Source organism: Strongylocentrotus purpuratus, unplaced genomic scaffold, assembly GCF_000002235.5.
Source record: "Strongylocentrotus purpuratus isolate Spur 01 unplaced genomic scaffold, Spur_5.0 spur5_scaffold_3, whole genome shotgun sequence".
NCBI lineage: Eukaryota > Metazoa > Echinodermata > Echinoidea > Camarodonta > Strongylocentrotidae > Strongylocentrotus > Strongylocentrotus purpuratus.
Window position 1 is genome coordinate 22,063,324 of NW_022145609.1, and position 21,250 is coordinate 22,084,573.

The 21,250-nt window shown below is 35.9% G+C and overlaps 1 protein-coding gene across 1 annotated transcript; it reads left to right on the top strand.

Annotated features, from left to right (window-relative positions):
- The first annotated feature begins 498 nt into the window (after window positions 1–498).
- Window positions 499–3,519, top strand: LOC115928815 (G-protein coupled receptor GRL101-like). Its single transcript, XM_030996770.1, has 2 exons — window positions 499–598; window positions 2,309–3,519. The coding sequence occupies exon 2, from the start codon at window positions 2,559–2,561 to the stop codon at window positions 3,426–3,428; it is 870 nt and encodes a 289-aa protein (XP_030852630.1). The 5' UTR covers window positions 499–598; window positions 2,309–2,558; the 3' UTR covers window positions 3,429–3,519.
- The last annotated feature ends 17,731 nt before the right edge of the window (window positions 3,520–21,250 follow it).

Sequence of the window (21,250 nt, forward strand, 5' to 3'; positions counted from 1 at the left end):
AAAATTATTAATTCTTAACGCTGAATGTACAATATTTGTCTCATTACAGAAACCTTAGTTTTAACCCGATGCAAACAATAGAGACCGGAGCATTTCTTAACATGACGCACCTACGTCAACTGTAAGTGGAGTCTCCTAAATAATCTCCTACATGCCCACCAATTATTTAGCAATGAAAATAAAGCGAGTTTATTAAGGTCATTTTGGGGTAATCTATAGAGTTTAATCTATTACATGATTCCATTTTAGCCCTATATCATATTTGATATGGGTAAAACGTATAGAAATATTGGACATAATCATACATACGGGGTAGTAGAGCTTTTGAATACGTTTAGTAATACATTTTGGGATCCTCTGTAATGAGACTTGCATACCTCCTGCAGAATTGTTATTGGCTTAAAAGTATTCCAGCACTCAACTTGAGGTTGTGCACTTATGAATATCAAAGAATACAATGTAATTGTTGTGCCTTTTCTGAATTTTAATACATACGTTTAACGTCTCCTTGTTATATTTTTGACAGCCACCTCGTTGGACTGAAGCTCGATCAAATTCAACCCAACTCCTTTGATGGGCTCGACTCCTTGACGAAACTGTAAGTACTTGATGTACATCTGTATATAACTCTATATTAATCTAACTGCACTCAATATAAACTTCCATACAGTGCGCATGACTAACAAAAACCACCGAGGAGCTTCCGTCTCGGATCGGAATAATGGTTCGTTCATATATGACACGGCAAAGCCGTGGCGGTTTTTATTAAAATGACGTAAAGTGTAATCTAGGTAGAGCACACTAAAATAAGTACAACAAACACATGTTATTTGATGATTGCAAATGATCAAGCTTTATAAAAACTTCAACAAACAAAAAACAGGATTGAAATCGGTCAATGCGTTGTGATTTTATACCATTTTTTGATATCACAAATTTACCGAAAAACCTGCCAGAAATGGTCAAATTGGCAAAAATGGCCAAATTCGACAAAGTTGACAACTTAATTCATCACTTTCTTGGACACGAATAATAATTTAAATTATCAGACATTAAAATAACATTTTTGTGGTAAAAAATACAAACAAGAAAATTCATATATCTAATACCGTTTTTTTAAAACAGAAGCCAACAAAATAAGTCGTTTTTGCCATTTTTGCGAATCTGCAGACATGAAAAAGTTGTGAAAATAACTAAGTCCGCCTAATTAATATGCACATATGTAATCAAATCAAAACCGAACATGATACATCAGTGAAACCTATGTATATCAGACAGGTATGATTTCATTTGAAGAAAAAAAAAATCATGAATATTCATCAAATATGCAAATTAGGTCATTTCAGCTAATTATATATTCGCGCACTCATGCAAATTAGGAAAGTCAAATTGTTTATTATGGGGGCATTTTTTAAATCATATATTCATAGATCATATTTACACCAAGTATTAACCTTAAATTCCAAATATTTTTGCAATGCCAATAAAATATGGCGATGGAAATAACTTGGATCACCGTCACAGCTATTTCATCATGTGTTTCACAAATTATTCAGAAAAACCGATCATATGATAAGAATTTGTAGACTTTCAGCTACATCACAGTATATTTGGCTATTTAAAAGATGTCATATTTGAGGATTTGTGACGATTTTCCGAGAAACCATTCACAGAACATCAAATTCCACAGGGAATGAATTTCAGAGTACCAAAAGATTTGATGACCCCAATACAGTTGTGGCTACCTTGAGTGTAAATAACAAATTGATTTGATGAGTGAAACACATGGGGATATTGCATTTTTGTAGGGGAGTTTTATACATTGAGGTGCATTTTCACCACGCAGAATAGCAGCGCGAGTCAATGGGCGATCAGCAGGCCATGTCACACATGGCTGAAAAAACAATATTCTAATTAAATAATTTAACATATATCCCACATGCCTATAACAGTGAAACTACACAGAATTGTAGTTATAGGTATGCTTGAAATATATGTGAAATTAAAAAAAAAAAAAATATTGTTTAATTTTTAAAAAATAAATTTACAAAAGCTGTCATTTCTACCAACTGACTGCTGTTGTGTGTGTCTGTTCGCGGGGCAGACTGTTTGCACAGGCAGTGTGATCACCCTAGTAATACGTTTCTTTGTCTTATTAAACAGAGCATAGATAATACGCGCAAGTCCTATACACGCAAGTCCCACAAACGCGACGGGTTCTTTTGCGGCAGTTTACCGCGTTAAAATCTGAGCAAGTCTTGATTCAATATCTCAAATTCAATATCTCAAATTCATATTATTCTTCCAGATCTACCGATGATTACCGTCTATGCTGCCTGTTCAAGAACATCACGTGTTCTGTAATCAACCCAACGCCTCTGGATTCCTGCTCCCGTTTGACAAACAACGATGTCCTCAGAGTGGCAGTGTGGGTCATCGGGTTTGGCGCCCTCATCGGAAACTCCTTCGTCATTTTCATTCGCTTTAGAGAGGACCGATACAGTGGTAATAGCGTCCAAAGACTGTTTATCACCAACTTGGCTTTCGCAGATTTTCTCATGGGGGTGTACATGGTGACTATCGCCTCGGCGGATATCTATTACGGGGAGCAGTACTTTCTTTCAGCACCTAGGTGGAAAGAATCTTCTCTCTGTCGATGGGCTGGGTTTGTAGCACTTCTATCAAGTGAGAGTACGGTCTTCCTACTCGCTCTCATCACCCTCGATCGATTCATCTGCATCACCTTTCCCTTTGGGACAGTGCGATTCCGTCCTAGATCGGGACGGATCTGTGTTGCTCTTGTATGGACGCTGACCTTCTGTCTTAGTTTTCCATCCATCTTAACCGGATTGACAGGTTTCGAGATTTACGGCTTTTCCGATGTTTGCATTGGTCTCCCGTTCAACACCTACACTGAACGGAAAGGTTACATCACGTATGATTTTGAATCAAACGTGTATCAGTTTGTCGTTGATGAAGAAGCCGAACAACGGCCCTACTGGCTGTATTCCATCGCTCTCTTTCTTGGTGTCAATTTCATTCTTCTCATCCTAATCTTCTTCTGCTACTTAGTGATCTTTGTCCAAGTCAGGAGATCAGCAAAGGTTGCTGGGTCGGAACGAATGAAGCAAGAGATACGCATGACCACCAAAATGGCGCTGATCGTCGGTACTGATTTCTGTTGTTGGATGCCTGTCATTATCATGGGGATCTTGTCGCAGACAGGAGTGGTGGATCTACCAGTGTCCCTGTACGCCTGGGCTGTGGTGTTTATCTTACCCATCAACTCCACCTTGAACCCATATCTCTACTCGTTCGTGGCACTGTGCTCCAAGAAGAAGGACAAATTTCCCCTCACTCGTTTCAGCGTGAATGCACCACCCGATATTGACATTTCTAAAATGAAGAAACCTACTATGGGTGAATAATCCTGAATGACAAGCGTCCATCGAGCTGCAGGAACAACCTCTTATGTCGCTTGTGCATAAAAGCATGTAGCAATTTAGATTCCGTTGAGAGCATAATTGATTGAACGGGAAAGAAGAATTCAAAATACTTGGCTATTGATTGTTCTTTTACAACAACTAGAAGTTGTTTACATTATTATTATGCGTACATACGATAGTCAGTATCAGTTCGTCGGCTGCCCGCAAGAAGTTCTTTGCTGCTACAGCAAATAGAAAGCTTTAACTGCTCTCCGCCATCGCCAAAAGTAGTATTTGCCGCTATTGACCGAGAACTTACACTTAGTTGTAGGATCAGGAAATTCCCTTATGATCGGTTATTACATCTTTACCATCAATTTTTTTCCTAATGCACCAACACATGGGAGTTTATTGTGATGATATGCTCCCTGTTGACTGTGCTCAGGCAATAGCCTTTAAAGGTAAAGACCAGTTATGGTCATGCGATTGCATTGTGAAAGAAACGTTGTGGAATCGATCAGAAAAGGTTGACCATCTAGCATCTAGCATCTGCAAGGTTCTGGAATCATCAAAATGATAAGAAATTTGGCCCATTCTTCGTAAAGTTACAAGCACTATACACAAAGAGATGTATATGGGACTACCCTATATCTCTCACAGACCATGAGAGAAACAAATTTACCAAATATATGAATTAGTAGGCGGTTTCCCGGCAAGTTTTTTATCATCATGTATTAGTCAAAACATATTCTTTCACATGATTGGTAATGAGAGCTTCCATTTCATTTTTTGAAATTGGGGCGTTTCCAATACTGGTCTTTACCTTTAAGCAAGTACTTTGGCTTGTGATTGCGCAGGCCGAAAGTTGTTAGTTATCCTGTTTTACTTTTATTTTTTTCTCAAGTTTCTATAAAAAAAGGGAAAAGGTTCATAATGTTAGGTCGTTAATTCAAATCATAATCTATCTAGTGTATTCTAGATTTACCACTAGCTTATATTATTCTCCGGTTGGATTAAATGTAAAGTTATGTAAGATGTTGTTAATGTGTCATACCACACTTCTGCACCACAATGTAATATGCTGGCACGTTTAGCTTTTAAAGGTAGGTATTCTACTGACGCTACTTTAGATTAATGAGTATTGTCATCTGCTGCTTACAATGTCCCGATGTGTCGACAACAATGTCCCGTAATGCATCACCAACTGCATGGCGCATGCGTGATGATGCTTGGGTTCATGAACCGGAAATCGCCCTATGTATAGGTCTTCACCTAAAGATGACGCACTTAAATATGCTTAACAGAAGTAGTAGCAATGTCGGCAAAATACAATGCCTTTATTGGATTTCAATGATTAACTCCACGTAATGAATGACAATCGTCGCTAGGGAGTGAACGGTAACAGTGGTGAATTTTGTGATCTTAACAATTATGTGAAAGCTTTCACCCGTTCCTCAATATAGTTGCCTTCCGGTGATTTGTCTTCAGAATAAGAATTTATTGATTTCAAATTGTAATGGAAAGTCAACATTAGACACATCAAAGGAACTGATGGTCAACAAATTATGTTGGTGCACTTAATGGATCAATGAAACCACACACGCAGGTGTCCAGTCGAGTTCAATATTCACATGGCTAAAATGTATATTTCTTCCCTTCAGTGGAGGCACGTCGAGTGTATAACTCAGTGATAAGCCGGCACTTGAATCGATCACTTAAGGCCCCTGGGTTCGAATCCCATTTCCTGACACATTCCTATGTTGAGAAAAATACATAACTTATATGCATTTGTAAGTACAAATACTAATTGACAGGAATTATGTAGTGGGAAAAAGATTGATGATATTGTATATACGCTTTGACAATATTTAGTCAAATAAGTTTGTAAAATTGTATAAAAATAAAGAAATAAAACTAATCTAAATATAATGCAATCAAAGAGCCCTGTCTATTCCTCACTTGTTAGATATGGTATGGCGTGCCGCGCGCGCTCTCTCTCTCTCTCTCTCTCTTCCTCCTCCCTCTCTCTCTCTCTTTCTCTCTCTCTTCCCTCTCTCTCTCTCTCTGTCTCTCTCTCTCTTTCTTCCTCCCTCTTTCTCTCCCTCTCTCTCTCTCTCTCTTCCTCTCTCCCTCTCTCTCAAAATGTCTCTCTCTATACATACAGTTGTATACATGTATATACAAATGTGTTCGTGCGTGTGTGGGTTGGTTGTGTGTGTGTGTGTGTGTGTGTGTGTATTTATGTTTATATATAACGACATGCGTTTGAGTTCAGTATGTAGTGCTTCACTGTATATTATTTTTTTCTTATCACCTTATATTTTGTCATATTTTATTAATTAAACCAGCAATAATGTGCAAATTCAATAACATTTTAATATAATATATTTGTGTGTGTGCGTGTGGATGTGTGTGTGTGTTTGTGGCCATCTCCCTGAAAAATCTAAAACTGTTCGTTACTACAGTTTATAAGATAAGATACAAATTTGTATAATGAATGTTTTTTTTTCGCTTCATGAATGAAATTCTGTTATACAACACCTTACCTTACCTTCTGTCGCATATTTGACCTTCAGGGCCATGAAAGGACTTTAAAAGAAATCATGCTAATGATAGAAACGAAATACCCCCGTAAAATTATACGTAGTAAATATCTATGCACATTGTGCAAATTTGTAGTTTGTCTTCTTCAGCACGTTTGAGGTGTTTCGTTTCGAGAGTGGATGCACTGCCCACAATGTAAGATATGCTTTTTAAGCAAACATTAAAAGAGCCTCCGTCAGTTTGTGATATCAGATCCCTTTAAAAACGAACACCAGTACAGCATATTATAAAAGCATGAAGCAACTCGATCGATTCGATTTTCATAGAAATTGTATTGAAATATGAGATTGAAAATAACACGCACAATTTGCACCGCCTATCAAACAAAGATCTGTATCTGTTACCGCAGTTGGGCCGCTGCTGATCATTTGTGTACTTTTGTGTAAAATAAGTCTTTGTGAGTTATGGTACATGACTCTTTTACTCTTCCTTACAGTTGAATGAAGATGAAAATTCCCTTAAAACAAATTATTTTTTGACTAATGATTCGAAGACCTTTAGGCCTACGACACAGGTTTTTCGTGAAAATTACTCCCGAAGGTCAATTTATTTAATTAAAATTGAGATTTGCATAAACTTAGTAATCTCATATTTCAAACATTCAGACGTTTCATATTATTGGTCAGATTTATTCCAAATTTTCGCCAATTTCTTAACTTTCTGTTTTCATTCAAATGAACTTACAAAGGTATAATTACCCTTTAATTCCCCAACGTCATGATATCCCTTATAGGCCCTACATATTTTTGACGAAGTGAAACCCAAAATAAACCTCAAAAGACGGATGGTCAGGTTTACTTTAAAAAAAACCTCTGTTGCTGACTACTTTTACGATTTAGCTCACTCGGGATGATTTAGATGATAACATTGATTAAGATATTAATCATGATGATAATAATAATGAAATATCAGATAATGATAATAAGCAAATAACTACCGTTGGTGAAGGTGATGGGACAAACTATCACTTCCGAGGCGATCTGGATGTAGCTATCTTTCTGAAGCGAAGCTGAGGAAAGATAGCGTATACATTCTGATCGACGAGGAAGTGATAGTTTGCCATCGCCTGAAACCAAAAGATGGTTATTTGCTTTATATTCCACATCTAAAACAATTTAACTACAAAAATAAAAGGACGTGTATGCATCTTCATGAAAGACACCAGGCCCAACTTCACACCAAAAAAGTTAAAAGTTTAACCCAACCCCTTGAGGGTACGTTGCGCGCATGTGTTTGTTTTAATTGCGCTCATTGGTAATGCGCGCTTAATTACGGCTGTTTTAGTGCGCTTTTGGATAATCTTCAGTGAAAGTGCGTTGCCCTGTGTAGATAGTACCTCTATCTTCAGTGAAAGTGCGTTGCACTGTGTAGATAGTAGTACTATCTACACAGTGTAACGAACTTTTTGCTTCTCCCATAAATAATGGGCGAACTATCTTTCATCACGTGATTTACTTTTGACCAATCGTAGAGCAAGATTCTTAGTATGTGGAATATAATAACAAATAACTATGATTGTAATAATAATGATAATGGAATGCATAATAATAATAATAATTATAATAAAATGATACTAGTATTGATAATAATAATGAAAATAATATTAATAACAATAATAATTATCATACCAATATTAATAATGATACTGATACCGATAGTGATTATAACATTACCCATATGAGTTATGACAGTAATTGTGAGATTTCTAAAGCACTTTTTCATGAACATTACTAATACTCTGGCTAAAGCATTAAAGGTATAGACCAGTTTTGGTCATGCGATTGCATTGTGAAAGAAACATTGTGGAATCAATCAGAAAAGGTTGATCATCTAGCATATAAGTATCGGTGTGTACTGCAAGGTTCTTGAATCATCAAAATGATAAGAAATTTGACCGAGTCTTGCTATTAAAGTTACAAGCACTGTACACATAAAGATTATATGGGATATCTATTCAGTCCGGATAGATATAATAATTTACCAAATATATCAATTAGTAGGGGGTTGCCCTGCAAAATTTGTATCATCACGTATTAGTCAAAACATATTCTTTCACATGATTGGTAAAAAGAGCTTCCATTTCATTTTTTGAGAGGGGGGCGTTTCCAAAACTGGTCTATACCTTTAAAGGAATCGCTTCTACCGGGGATCCTTTTTACTTCCGTTGTCTCGCCAAAGGACATTTATGCTGTGGCGGGGATTCGAACCCCACAGATGAAGCTCAAAGTCCAGGCCAGAACACTGGTATAATGTTTGCCTCATCGACGGTGCGCACTTCATCTACTTTCTTATCCTACATCTGTTTCTTATCCTACATCTGTTCTGTCACTAATATATATACACCCCCCACACACACACACACACACACACACACACGTACACTGTTTCGCGGTTCCTCCCTATATAAAGGCCGGCGGTTTTTGTAGAGTGTATTTAATAACGATGTCTACAGATTGAAGAGCCACTCGTCGATTTTAGACTGCAGGACAGAGAGGGTCATTTTGGTTGTGTTAATGGGGTACTTCTCACTTCTTAGTTTGCTATTCATATCTGTTGCAGTCCTTCTCCGAGGAGAATATGGAATATCTTCTACAAGCGGGAGGGGTTCGTATATATTCATATTTACATATTTATAGAGGTATCATGGTGTAATAGATTCGTCACTGGACTGTGGATCACATGGTTCGCGGTTCGATTCGTGCTGCGGCAGTAATGTCCTTTGGTAAGACATTAATCTACATGTGCCATTCTCGGGTTCTCCACCTCGGTGCTAGGGTACAGTTTTAATTCGGTTGAATTTGCATGTAATACATTAATACTCCCCAGGGGGTGGAGAGTGTGTTATATTTGCTTGATTTTCTTGTATTGCAGAACAGCGAGCAAAACCTATTAACAAATTGCTTATTGTTGATTTTTTTTTTTAATGTCATCCATTTTCTTAAATTAGCATTTATTATTGATATGACCTTGAGTTAGTCTAAATTAGCGTGTGTTTGATTTTCCAATTCCAAGAACCTTCCAAACAGGACAGCCACTTAAAAGTGAACCAACTGTACATTAGCAAGCCGCCAAATATGTAGCGATCTGCTCTAGAATATCGGATACTCACTTGCACCTGGATGGAGAGGGGCAATTATAGATCAATGCCTTGCTAAAGGACTCTGGTATCAAGTTGGGATTAATTAAGTATCATGATTATTAAGCGTCATGTCAGTTTTCTAGTGAAAGTTGAACAATTATGCAGTTTCCTGTCAATATGTTCCGTGACTGCGTCTGGCAATCTACCGTTGTATATGCATTATTCTCTTTCTTTTTTCATTTTTCGACAAGTTTAAATCAAATCACAAAAAGCACATTCCGAAAGAATTTGTTTATAATTATGTGTACCGGTAATAGATATATATTTGACCATGTTGACAGTGTTTCTTATTAATTCGAGTCACAGTTTTTGTGTGGAAAGGATGCGGAGTGAAGCGTATGAGGAATGAAGATAATGCGTGGTTTTTAACCAACATAAAGAAAACAAATTGAAAGATAAACATGCTTGATGCCTTTAGAAGGCTATAAGTGGTTGAAAATAACGAATTAAGAACAATGGTCGAATAAACAGTTCGCATTCGTTCGCGCTCATTTCCAAGCCAAAAACTATAAGGTAGTTTAATTTAATTCTAAGAAATAAGTATTTGAATTTTGTTCAGGCAGCATATCGAGGAATCGTCAGCCCATTCTTGGTGAAAGGCAAATTAAAAATATTAAGCGTGATTGTACAGTAGAACCTGTCTATAAAGACCACCCAAGTGAGACGAGAAAAGTGGTCTTTATAGGCATGATGGTCTACAAGTTCCAGTACAAGTTCCTTTATTTATGTATAAATGAAAAACCATTTTCAAGGGAAACAAAAAAATGTGGTCTTTGAAGACAGGTGTTCTTTCTGTACAGGTGATCACTAAAGCAGGTTAGACCAGGGAGGTGAAAGAATGGAGTGGAATAAAGCCGCTTTCATTTGACCCCATGCTCCAAGCCGCCGAAAAGTTATGCGTTATTCTGCAAAATGTTGACCAGGTGGTGAGATAAAAGAGCGCTGAAATTTCAGGATTTAGATCTCCTACATCAGAAAATGGTATCCCAGCAACTGTTCGCTGTCCCTTTCAATGATTTCTCATCAGTTGTTGAATTTTGAATGAGTAGAACAAGCGAACAAAAAACTTGTGTAATTTCATCCTTTTTTTTCCAACTGCAAAAATACAAAAAAACACGAGAAAACACGCATTAGTAAACTTAAAGTTATCGAAGATTGTAAATCATGGATGCACAAATTAGCGTATTATTATTATATTGAGTTTTTGTCAGGATCTAATTTTTCTTTTACCAACTCTGGCACACAAATTGTAGGAAGGGCGGAGTACTATATTTGAAATTTTTTTGATGCACTATTCCAAATATAATCCCCATATAAAGTTTATAATTTACACTGAAATTTTGCCGGTAATTTAATATTTTGTAATAAATGTGAAACTGTGCCTGGCCTCCAAATTCCCCGCGGTGGGAGCGCGGCGCGGAGCATCGAACTTCAAAACCAAGTGGAATGTTATACATCCCATTGTTACGCTTTAGAACTCACGCATGCGTTTGAATAAATTACAAGAGTTTCCACTCCTTCTTGTTCACCTCCCTGCCTACACACTGTAATATTTCGAGTACATGCATAACAAAAGAAGACGTCATTGTGCGATGTTGTCAGTGATGATAAAAATCTATACCAGTCAGAAGGATGCAAAATAGCGCGTCTTTAAATTTGGTTAAAGACTATTAAATTACAAGGGTACAATTTCATGGTGTATCGAGTAACATAGTCACGGGGGTTATTTGCCGGCTTTTCATCCTTTTCCATACCTTTTGTGAATGTATTTTGGTTTGGAGAATTCCTTACGTGACTATGCAAGCCTTGTGCGTTGGCTTTATTTGCGGCGAGTATATACAGTATGGCTATCCGTCAAGCTCACATTTCTACGTAAAAGCGGTGCATGTACTGTTACTTTTGTCTAAATTGGAGAACAAACAACATTCGTTCAATGTTTGTTCATGAAAGGCGGCGGGAGTTTGTAGAGAATGGCATGTGATAGCTCTTCGATTTGGTGTAATTGGATATTTTGCCCCCTCCCCCTAGAAAAACCAAGGGTACTGGTTTTGAAGCTGAAATGGTGAATTGCAAGGTAAATGTAAATACGGCTCTGGAATGTTTATAAAAGGTGACAGATTTAGCTTTCCACTCAGTGATTGACGGCATTTATTGCAAGAACATTACACAATGAATAATATTAAAGGTATAGACCAGTTTTGGAAACGCCCCCCCCCCCCCTCTCAAAAATGAAAAAGAAGCTCTAATTATCAGTCATGTGAAAGAACATGTTTTGACTAATACGTAATCATACAAATTTTGCCGGGAAACCGCCTACTAATTGATATATTCGGTAAATTATCATATTGATCCGGCTTGGATAGATATCGCAAATGCACTTCAACATTGAACATTTGGGCATATATTTCTGCTTTTTTGCGAATTTAGGTTGAAGTATTGCCATCCAAATCTCTGAAGGCAATATTTAGACGATACTGAATAAATGTTTTGCACCCAAAACCCTTGAACCGCAATTTTACCACTACCGGTCTATATCTTCAATAATTAAATAGGATAGGTCATCAGTAGGTAAACAGAGCATCCAATGAAGAAAAGAAATACTAATGATAACTATTCAAAATTCTTTCTTTTTTGTTCTTTCATTTCAGCAGCTGGTGATGGCATATAATACGCAAATGGATGATGAATTAGGGTTTGTTCACATATGGCGCGTTACACCGCCGCAAGAAAAACCCACGTTTTTCGTTTGGTGCAATGAATGGCAACTGCGCGCGCGCAACAAAGTGTTCTCGGGGATAAAAGAATAACTTTGATTCAAAGTCAAAGAGTCATCTCTAAAGTGCATGCATGTTATCTGTTATTGGTTTGATATTGATTTGGGAAAACCAGTTGTTGTTTACTAGATTGCAATAGTATCTTTACTCTGCCTGCATAAGTGACGAACAGACCATTAATGATTGCACATCGCAGCTCCACAAGGAAATGTCTATTTGGTATTCACTTATTTCAACGTTCTGAAACTTAATCAAATGTCAAATATAAACCACAGGGAGCAATGCCAATGGCTCGTTCAGACATTACGCGGCCAAACCGTGACGTTTTTTGTTGTTGTTATGATGGCTTAAAGTGTAATTTGCTTAAATACATTCAGTATCTTATAACACAGAGTTAAGCGAATACGCGTAAGTCTTTTGCCATTCATTTAGACATTAAAAAGACCGGGGAGGGTTTTTTTTTTTTTTTTTTGGCTGTGGTTTACCGCGCGATATCTGAACAAGCCTTTAGAGTAAATTACAAATTATAAAAACATGAATGTATAGAACGAAAAGTAAAGTTGTTTGTTAGTGTTGATGTTATTGTTTTTTGTCAATGTATACACAATTTATTGGATCCGAGAACATCGGTGCTCAACGCCAATAGCATAAATGGATAAACACCGTACAATTCCCCAATCCTCCCGTTTTCCATATCATTTTCATTTTTCATGATCACTGACATGTGACCAGCTCGTTATGAATATTCATACTTTCAGGTCTGTTGCCATGTCTGGAGAGTAACCTGACCTTTGACCTTGCAGACTATTGTGACGGCGAGGTAAAATGCCCTCTCGGAGATGACGAACTCCTTTGCAGTAAGAGTCGCTCGTTCATCAACATTATACAATAGGTAAGGTAGGACAAGCCATAATGTTTGTCCTACCTTTCAACACTTAAAATATGCAATTCGCATTTTGATTAATGAAATACAACTATTCGTCACGGGTGAGTGAAATAATTTGTTACGAGGCACTCAACAAATATTTGTGCATAAAATTTGATTTTTTTCCGAAATTGGTCTATTATTTTAGTAGTAGTAATCGTTTCACTTGTTTATGATACATAGCGCTTATGCAATACATCATTGCGGCTTTTAGAGAAGCGTGATTCCTCTTATTTATCACCGGCAGCAAGCGGCGGGGATGCAAGTGTTAGCAGTGTTTATTTCCGAAGAAAGGATCAGATGAGGAGCAAAATGATACATCCTAAAGACCGATTACCCGTTTAAAAAGGACTGTTTTTTTTTACATATGATAGTATGAAAGAATGACGGAAAACCGGGGACATACTTGATTAAATAATCCATCTCATTCAACCGTTGCAAAACACGCCATCATCACTGGACAGGCCATTGGATGTGATGATACCCAAATTATCAGCTTCTAGATAGACATATACCTAACCTCGGTCACACCGCCATATTGATTCAGAACCTATTCCAGAGCGACCGATTATCGGCCAGTCAGGATATATGTACGAAAAACGAAACCGAGAAGTATCGATGTTTTATCATAACTTAATCACAACCATAATTAATGAATGATACATATTTGGAAAGCTTAGAGTCTCTTCTTTCAGTTGAGTGATTAAAAGCAATTTGAAGGAAGGAAACCAAAAAGTTATTTGGCGGGCGATATCTGAATTTCAAAGAAAAATTCATATTTCTAGAAAGTTCATTTTCTGCTCTTTCATATGATACCTCAATCAAGAAAAATAAGCCAGGAATAACAAAGTTCTGTTTGTTTAAAGTAGCCCTTACATTTTCATAATTTTAACAAACGAATTCGTTTTCACTGGGTGCCTGCCGTAGCAAAAAGCAGATTTGACAAAAGACTTAACTCCGTTTCGTTGACAATCAGCCATGCATGAAGACTCTCGTCTACGGCTGATTGTCAACGAAACGGAGTTAACTCTTTTGTTAATTTCGTTTATTGATACGGCAGGCAGCCAGTGAAAACGAATTCGTTTAATAAACTTATGGAAATGCAAGCACTACTTTAAACAAACAGAACTTTGTCATTCCTCGCTCATTTTTCCTGATTGAGGTGTCATATGAAAGGGTAGAAACTCAACTTTCTCGAAATGTATTTTTTTTTTTTCGAAATTCAGATACCGCCCGCCAAATGTCTTTTTTGTTTCCTTCCTTCAAATTGCTTTTAATCACTCATGCGTAAAATATGCATTATCTGAGTAGCATCCATGAAAGAGGAGACTCTAAGCTTTCCAAATATGTATCATTCATTAATTATAGTTGTGATCAAGTTATGAAAGAACATCGATACTTCTCGGTTTCGTTTTTTCTGGGACGCACTGTTTGTGTTCTGTCTATTGTTGGTCTGATTTCATCGGTGTGACTGGACTCTGGGGTATCAGTCAAGTCAAGTGCATGAAGAGAAACAGTTTTTTTTTTCTTGCAGCTGAAGGCTGTCTGCCACAGTATGTTCGGTGTCTCAATCAATCTGAAAGTTGCATTCCCCTCCGAAATGTTTGCAATGGCCGCGAAGACTGCCAGGATGGAAGTGACGAACTATTGTGCGGTGAGATAAGGAGCTCCAAAACAAAATGGATCACATTGTAAGATGCATTTTGTCAGTAACATTTCAAAAAGGGGGCGATTCCAGAAATTGTTTAGCAATCCTCCTCCTCCCCCCCCCCCCCCCCCATTGTTTTTTGTTATAAGTTTTCCATTTTATTTTAATTTTGGGTATCATATTGCTGTAAAGGGACTTTCTTAGGAAAAATAGAGTATATATGTTTTGCTGGGGGGTCGGTACCCTCTTACCCCGCGATTCGAGAATTTAGAAGTATATATATAATATTACACCCCCCCCCCCCCAATATTAATCTTTCCTCATCTCATTCATTATATTCGCGTTAACAAAAAACAGTCAAAACTGTCTTAGTGGCAACCTCTCTATAAAGGCCACCGGTCTACAGTGGCCATGTATTTTGTCTCCCTCAAGAAAGAAATGTGTGTTGTAGAACCTGTTTATAGAATAGAGAGGCAACCTGCCTACAGTGGCCATTTTCCTATTTCCTTTGGGTGGCCTTAAAAGACAGGTTTGACTGTACCCCTTTTTTCAGGTGACACGACTGGCTGTCCTTCTTACTGTCGATGCTCATCATTTGAAGCTGACTGCCTCCTCAGTGGAGACGAGAAGAACATGCGCAATGAGGTCACTATCAACGGAGCTTTAAGACAGCTGTAAGTATTCTTTTGACCATTTTCATATTGAACATTTTTCATTCAATTCCAACAGACTATATGCTTGAAGATAAAGGATGGTTCTGGTTATGCGATTGCATTGTGAAAGAAACTTAGAATTTATGTTCTATTATTATGTAGTAGTTCAGAATAATCCTATTATATATCGTGATATGATTTTGGTAAATAAGACTACGCTTTAAGAATCCAAAACTTAGTCCAATATACACGTATTTATAGTCATATTCTGTATCAAGAGATCCGTTTTGCTGTGTCATTGTCTTATTCTTCCACGCAAGAATAAAGTAAACGCGCAGGCTCACAATTGTGTTTTCCTTTTAGAAAAGATTGTTTAACTATTTCATATAGATTTCATCTTGATTTATCATAATCTATATTTTCGGTTATGTTATAAACTGTGTCCGCTGTATTTCACAGGATGATAAATAGCATTACACAAAGGGCTTTCCACCGATTTTTGTCTATGTAAATGTATTAATATTTCATTTTGTATATGTTACTATGTATAATATTTTTATCTGATTTCGGAAATAACAACAACAACAACAACAACAACAACAGCTTTCATATTTTTCCAGGAATGTGCGAGGAAATTCCAGTATTAAACCAGATGTCCCGTTTGCTACCTCATCGTTTCCCCTGTTGATAAGACTGTAGGTATCATTGTTTTTCTTTTTCTCTTTGCCTCATCAGAGGATTTATTGATTATATATATATATACATGGTTACATTCAAAGATACAATACCACAAATCAAATTTGCATAATCACAAAAACACTGTAGGTATTAATATTATAACAGCATAAATTAACAAGATCAGGGCCCTGCTTCATAAAAATTATTAGCTATGATGAATAACAATAACTGTTGTAAGCTACTGAAACTATTGCATTTGATTGGCAGAGAGAGAATACGTTACAGAACTTAGCATTTGTTGTTGACCAAAAAAATCTGAAGGGACATCATTAATAGTAGGCCTTCTCCCACCAAATTCTCTCTAATTTATTTCATGTTATCTCATTTTCTCTCTAATTTATTTCATGTTATCTCATTTTCTCTCTAAGTTATTTCATGTTATCTCATTTTCTCTCTTTTTATAATCAATATGAGAGTTGTATAAAGTAAATCTAATTATATTATATTGTCATAAATTATATGGTGTTATATTCGATTACATTATATGCTATTCTATTTTAACTTTTTTATAATAATATTAAATTATATGATAAATTATTATATCATATTCTCTACCAGCGAAATCCAGGACACAGGCATGACATCCATGTATAGAGAAGACTGGGATGAATTAACAAACTTACAAAATGTGTACGTATACGTGTATTATGACATCTAAACAAGTTATATATATATATATATTTGGGAATTGTTAATAATGTTTTGGGAATAAGAAAGGATGGATACGATATCCATCAAGGGAATTTCATGTTATCTGCTTTTGAATGAGTGAGGAGATGAATATAGGAAATGTGGTTGACATAATTATATTAAAAAGTTTGAACAAGTATCCGGTATCGTATTATCTCTGTAACTGGAAGCCAGTGTAGTTACAATGGGATAGCATTAGACCATGTCGATCTTAATAAATTCCCAAATTTGTGTTCAGGCTCTGTTTGCAAAGAGTTTTGTGGTGCGGTTAGCTTTAGAAGCAGCTTATATCTTCTGTACTTCGTAAGTAATGTGAATATGGAGGCGGCTTAAAAGATAACAAACCAGACAAATAATTTGGAGTTCGACCCTTCAAAACTTTGTAAACAAGCCAAAGTATTTCAAATGCAATTCCACGCCTTATTCGCAATCGATGTTACTTAATTAAAACAGGACCTGGGCAAATTGTGAGGAGGTCTTGCATAGTTATTCATTTACTTTTTACAACTTCACCCATATGGCGATGATATATATATATATATATATATATAATTTAAAATGTGTAGATTTCTTTCGTTACAGAAAACAATACCCAAATTATATTTTACAGCATTCTTTCCCATAACTTGATCTCTGAAATTGAGAACTCAACGTTCAACAATTTCAGTCATCTTGTAAGACTGTAAGTACATTTACGTTTTGATTTATAATGATATTTTTTGATTGGATTTCATACCGCATTCCACATTTTGATATTTTATCCTAGGAATGGGAGTGTCATAGACTAGTATATTTTGAATAAAACTTAATGTTCTGGTATTTTTCGGAGCCAAAGGGGCTTTAACACCTACATGTTTACTTTAACATAGAGTTAACGTTCTTTTGACTCTGAACAGACGTCATCAATTCTTTGAAATTAATGAAGAAATGACATGTTTAGTTTTAATTTTACATGTTCAAATATGCATAAAATGTAACATTGCTTATCACACAATGCACGTCAATAACTCTTATGGTGTACTAACGCCGATCGCTAAAACTTTCGAGAAATAACATCGGGTAATTTCAATACCATGTTGTGCTGCCTAAGCGGATTATCAAAACAATACATTAATCTAATATTTACATATTTCAATAGGTGATTCATAAGGCCTTAGGTGGATTTTTCGAAAGATTTTACAATCGTTTTTGTTGTGTAATTTGTTCTACATTAATCAACCTTTCTCTTTTAATTTGCTTTCATATTTTTCCAGAGACCTATCGGACAACGCCCTCACCCGTTTGAACTTCCTGACGAGCATTCCTCAACTGACACAACTGTATGAGATATATTTGTATTTTCTCTCTATTTCTTTCATGTCTTTGTATTTCATTGATAAAATATTCCATTAACAAACTTAAGCTTTCATTCTACTTAGTGACGTAGCATGTATATACAGACATTCAACATCGTAGGGAGAGGGAGGGGGAGGGGCGGCCTTGTCTTACTTGGGGGATGAAATGCGATATAACAAGAACATCGATTAGGGGGTGAAGGTGTGGGAGGGGTCATATTTTGAAGATTATAAAATATCTTCCTTTGTCGTTCCTTTGGCCCCTCTCCGCTCCCCTCCACCTTTTCTCTCTCTCTCTCTCTCTCTCTCTCTCTTTCTCTCTCTCTCTATCTCCCCCTCTCTCTCTCTCTCTTTCTCTGTCTACCTCTTGTACGATAAGAATTATATCACAAACAAAAATATTTCTTACTTCTCTCTTAATTTGGAATTCTTGTAGTTGTACTTTCACCAATTTACCTCTTTAACATTCTAGTATGAACAGAACATATTTGTTTAACTTTGTATTCATAGGTACGTGTCATACAACGAGATTCGTCACGTAGACCGAGGCATATTTCGAGAATATAGATCATTGGAAAAGTTGTATGTATTAAGTAAATAATGATAATGAAATAATACTAAAAATTATGATTTCTAGAATAAACGAGATTATAAAACAGCTTTACAACAATGATAGAAATGATGTGCATTATAGGGCTTATTATTTTTTATGTTACAATTTTTGCGTGGAATACATGAATCAACCAGGAATGAAAAGTACCGCATCATGGAATACAGCCGCATAGTATCATATCGTATGTGAAATTATCTATACTGTTTATAATAATAATAATAATAATAATAATAATAATAATAATAATAATAATAATAATAATAATAATAATAATAATAATAATAATAATAGCCTAATAGTCCACTCCAAGTTTTATTAAACCGAAAGTTATTGAAATACATACAAGCTCATCAGTATATCTTATGGGCATTCCTTTTTTTGTTATACTTTCATCGTATTTCGTTTAGACATGAAACTTAACCGACAACATGTGCATTTTGTAGAAATTTCATCGCTTTTGACAGCATGTAAAGTAGAGCGTTCTTTTTGTTTCGAAAATTATAAGCCTTCACCTTTTAATAATCATTATTTGTTTCTATAGATATCTAAACAACAATCTGATAACCTCACTTTCGAATTGGACATTTGATGGGTTGCTGGCTATAGAGTGGATGTAAGTCATGTTAATTAGGGGGTCAATGGCCAATGCGAAAGCACTAAGAATTTAAAGGGGAACAGGCGGTTAACATTTACCGACCCGAAGCTACTACTACTACAAATTATTGAATCAGTAATGGGGGAGGGAAATTGAATTGTCCATTGACTTGATCCTACTGATGGTTTGATCCGATTGGATTTGATTTTTGTTTATTCCAAAATAGAAATATTCGTAATACTGTATCTATATTTTGCAATTTCAAACGATAACCACTGCAAGCATCATCAAATAGTTGCTGACAACTGTCATGTATTTTGAAAAATGTTATCTGAACCAAAACAATTTGTAGGAAAGGGATATTCATGAGCCAAGATTGAACGACATCCGCAAAAAAAAAAAAATCATCTGTTCATATTATGCAATTCATCTTATTTGATAAGCTAGGAAAAGTTTGGATGACGTTATAATGTTTGTGGTTTTGACGATTTTTCTTTAATAGCTATTTTAAATGATTTGTATCTTTTTACGTTACCTACCCTGCATGGACCATTAATCAGGTCAAGTCCTCATTTTTTTCTTATTATGCTCTCCTTTTCTTTGTACGTCTTTAAAGTCTCTGTTCCTTTACTGTTGAAGTATCCCTAAAGTAATGTACTAACATTCCGGCCTTTAGTAATGCAGTTCTAGTGAAAGAGACATGTTATTAGGAACATCATTTAGCGTCAATGTATTGCATTTTCGTGGATATTAAAGGCAACATTAATGTTTAATTTGAATTTAAATCTCTTTTGCCATCAGAATACTGTCTCAGAATCAGATATCTCACATTGGCGCCGGATATTTCGGAAACCTAGAAAAACTGGAAATGTTGTAAGTATTTGTGTGTAAGTATTTCTATCAGACCAATCGTAGAACTAGTGAGAACACTGAGCCGAACCGAGGGTGGTATTCCATCCATATGATATACGATCAAACTTGTCTTAGTGGTCACCTCTATATAAAGACCGCCTGTCTAAAGCAGTTACCTGTATTGCCTCCCTCTTGGAGGTATTTTGTTGAAATTACTTTTCTTGTCTAGAAAGAGTACCTCTCTACACTAGCACATTCTGTATTTCCCCTTGGATGGCCTTCTGGTAGACAGATTTTACTGAAAAAAAGCAAAAGCAAATAAAATTAACAGTCTTTATGTTGTTAATTTATCTATTGCGTCTATTTTTATTTTGAGTATCATGTATCTATTAGCTTGTCATTATATCCAGTCTTTGTGAAATTATTAGCAAATCTAGGTTTGCTTCCACCTACCAGCCAACAAAAAGGTCTTTTTATCAACGGCCCTGACATAGAATCCAGCTTCTACCAAATCAGTATGATTATTTTGGGGTTGTTTTTCAACAAAAAAAGAAATCGCACGTAATAGGCTTGATGTTTTCTTTTTTCTTATTTATTGTAATAGTTCTATATCAGTATTGTTTGTGTGTCTCTTTCATTTATAGGGTCCTATCGCATAACGCTATATTAACTATTGAACAAGGGGCGTTCTCCGGCCTTCGATCCTTGGAGACTTTGTAAGTTAATCATGAAGGTATATTTTGGAAAAAATTCAGTTTCAATTCGAAGAGCTTTGATTAAAATATCCCTGCTCTTTTGTTTAAATGCTTTCCATGTCAATTGAGAGAACCGCACCATTTTTAAAATTATGTTTAAAACAAAATAATTGTGCTCTAGTGGTATTTCACCAGCTTATCTATATGCACATATTTTGTACAACACTGAACAAAATTTTTGTCGTAGGTGTACACAGAATTACGTTTAAGTTTATTACGGAAAATAATTAGTGTGCCATTTTTGTATTGATTTCTTTGATGTTGTATTTTTCACAGTAGTAGGTCGTTTTCTGATAATGAGTAATGAAATTTTTGTATTTCTTTCAATATTGAAAGTGGAAAATTATGTATGGATGCTGTATTAGGATGCTGCTGGTTTGTTTGGTTACGTTCCATATTTAAGAGTTAATTACAAAATGATAATCAATGAAGTTTAACAGGCATTGATTGATGAAATGTGTTTCAATTTTTTTTGTCCGTATCTTTTAGATACTTGCTTGGAAAT

What these genes read in the sequence shown, in the direction of transcription:
- LOC115928815 (XM_030996770.1), top strand. Translation starts at nt 2,559, where the DNA reads ATGGGGGTGTACATGGTGACTATCGCCTCGGCGGATATCTATTACGGG.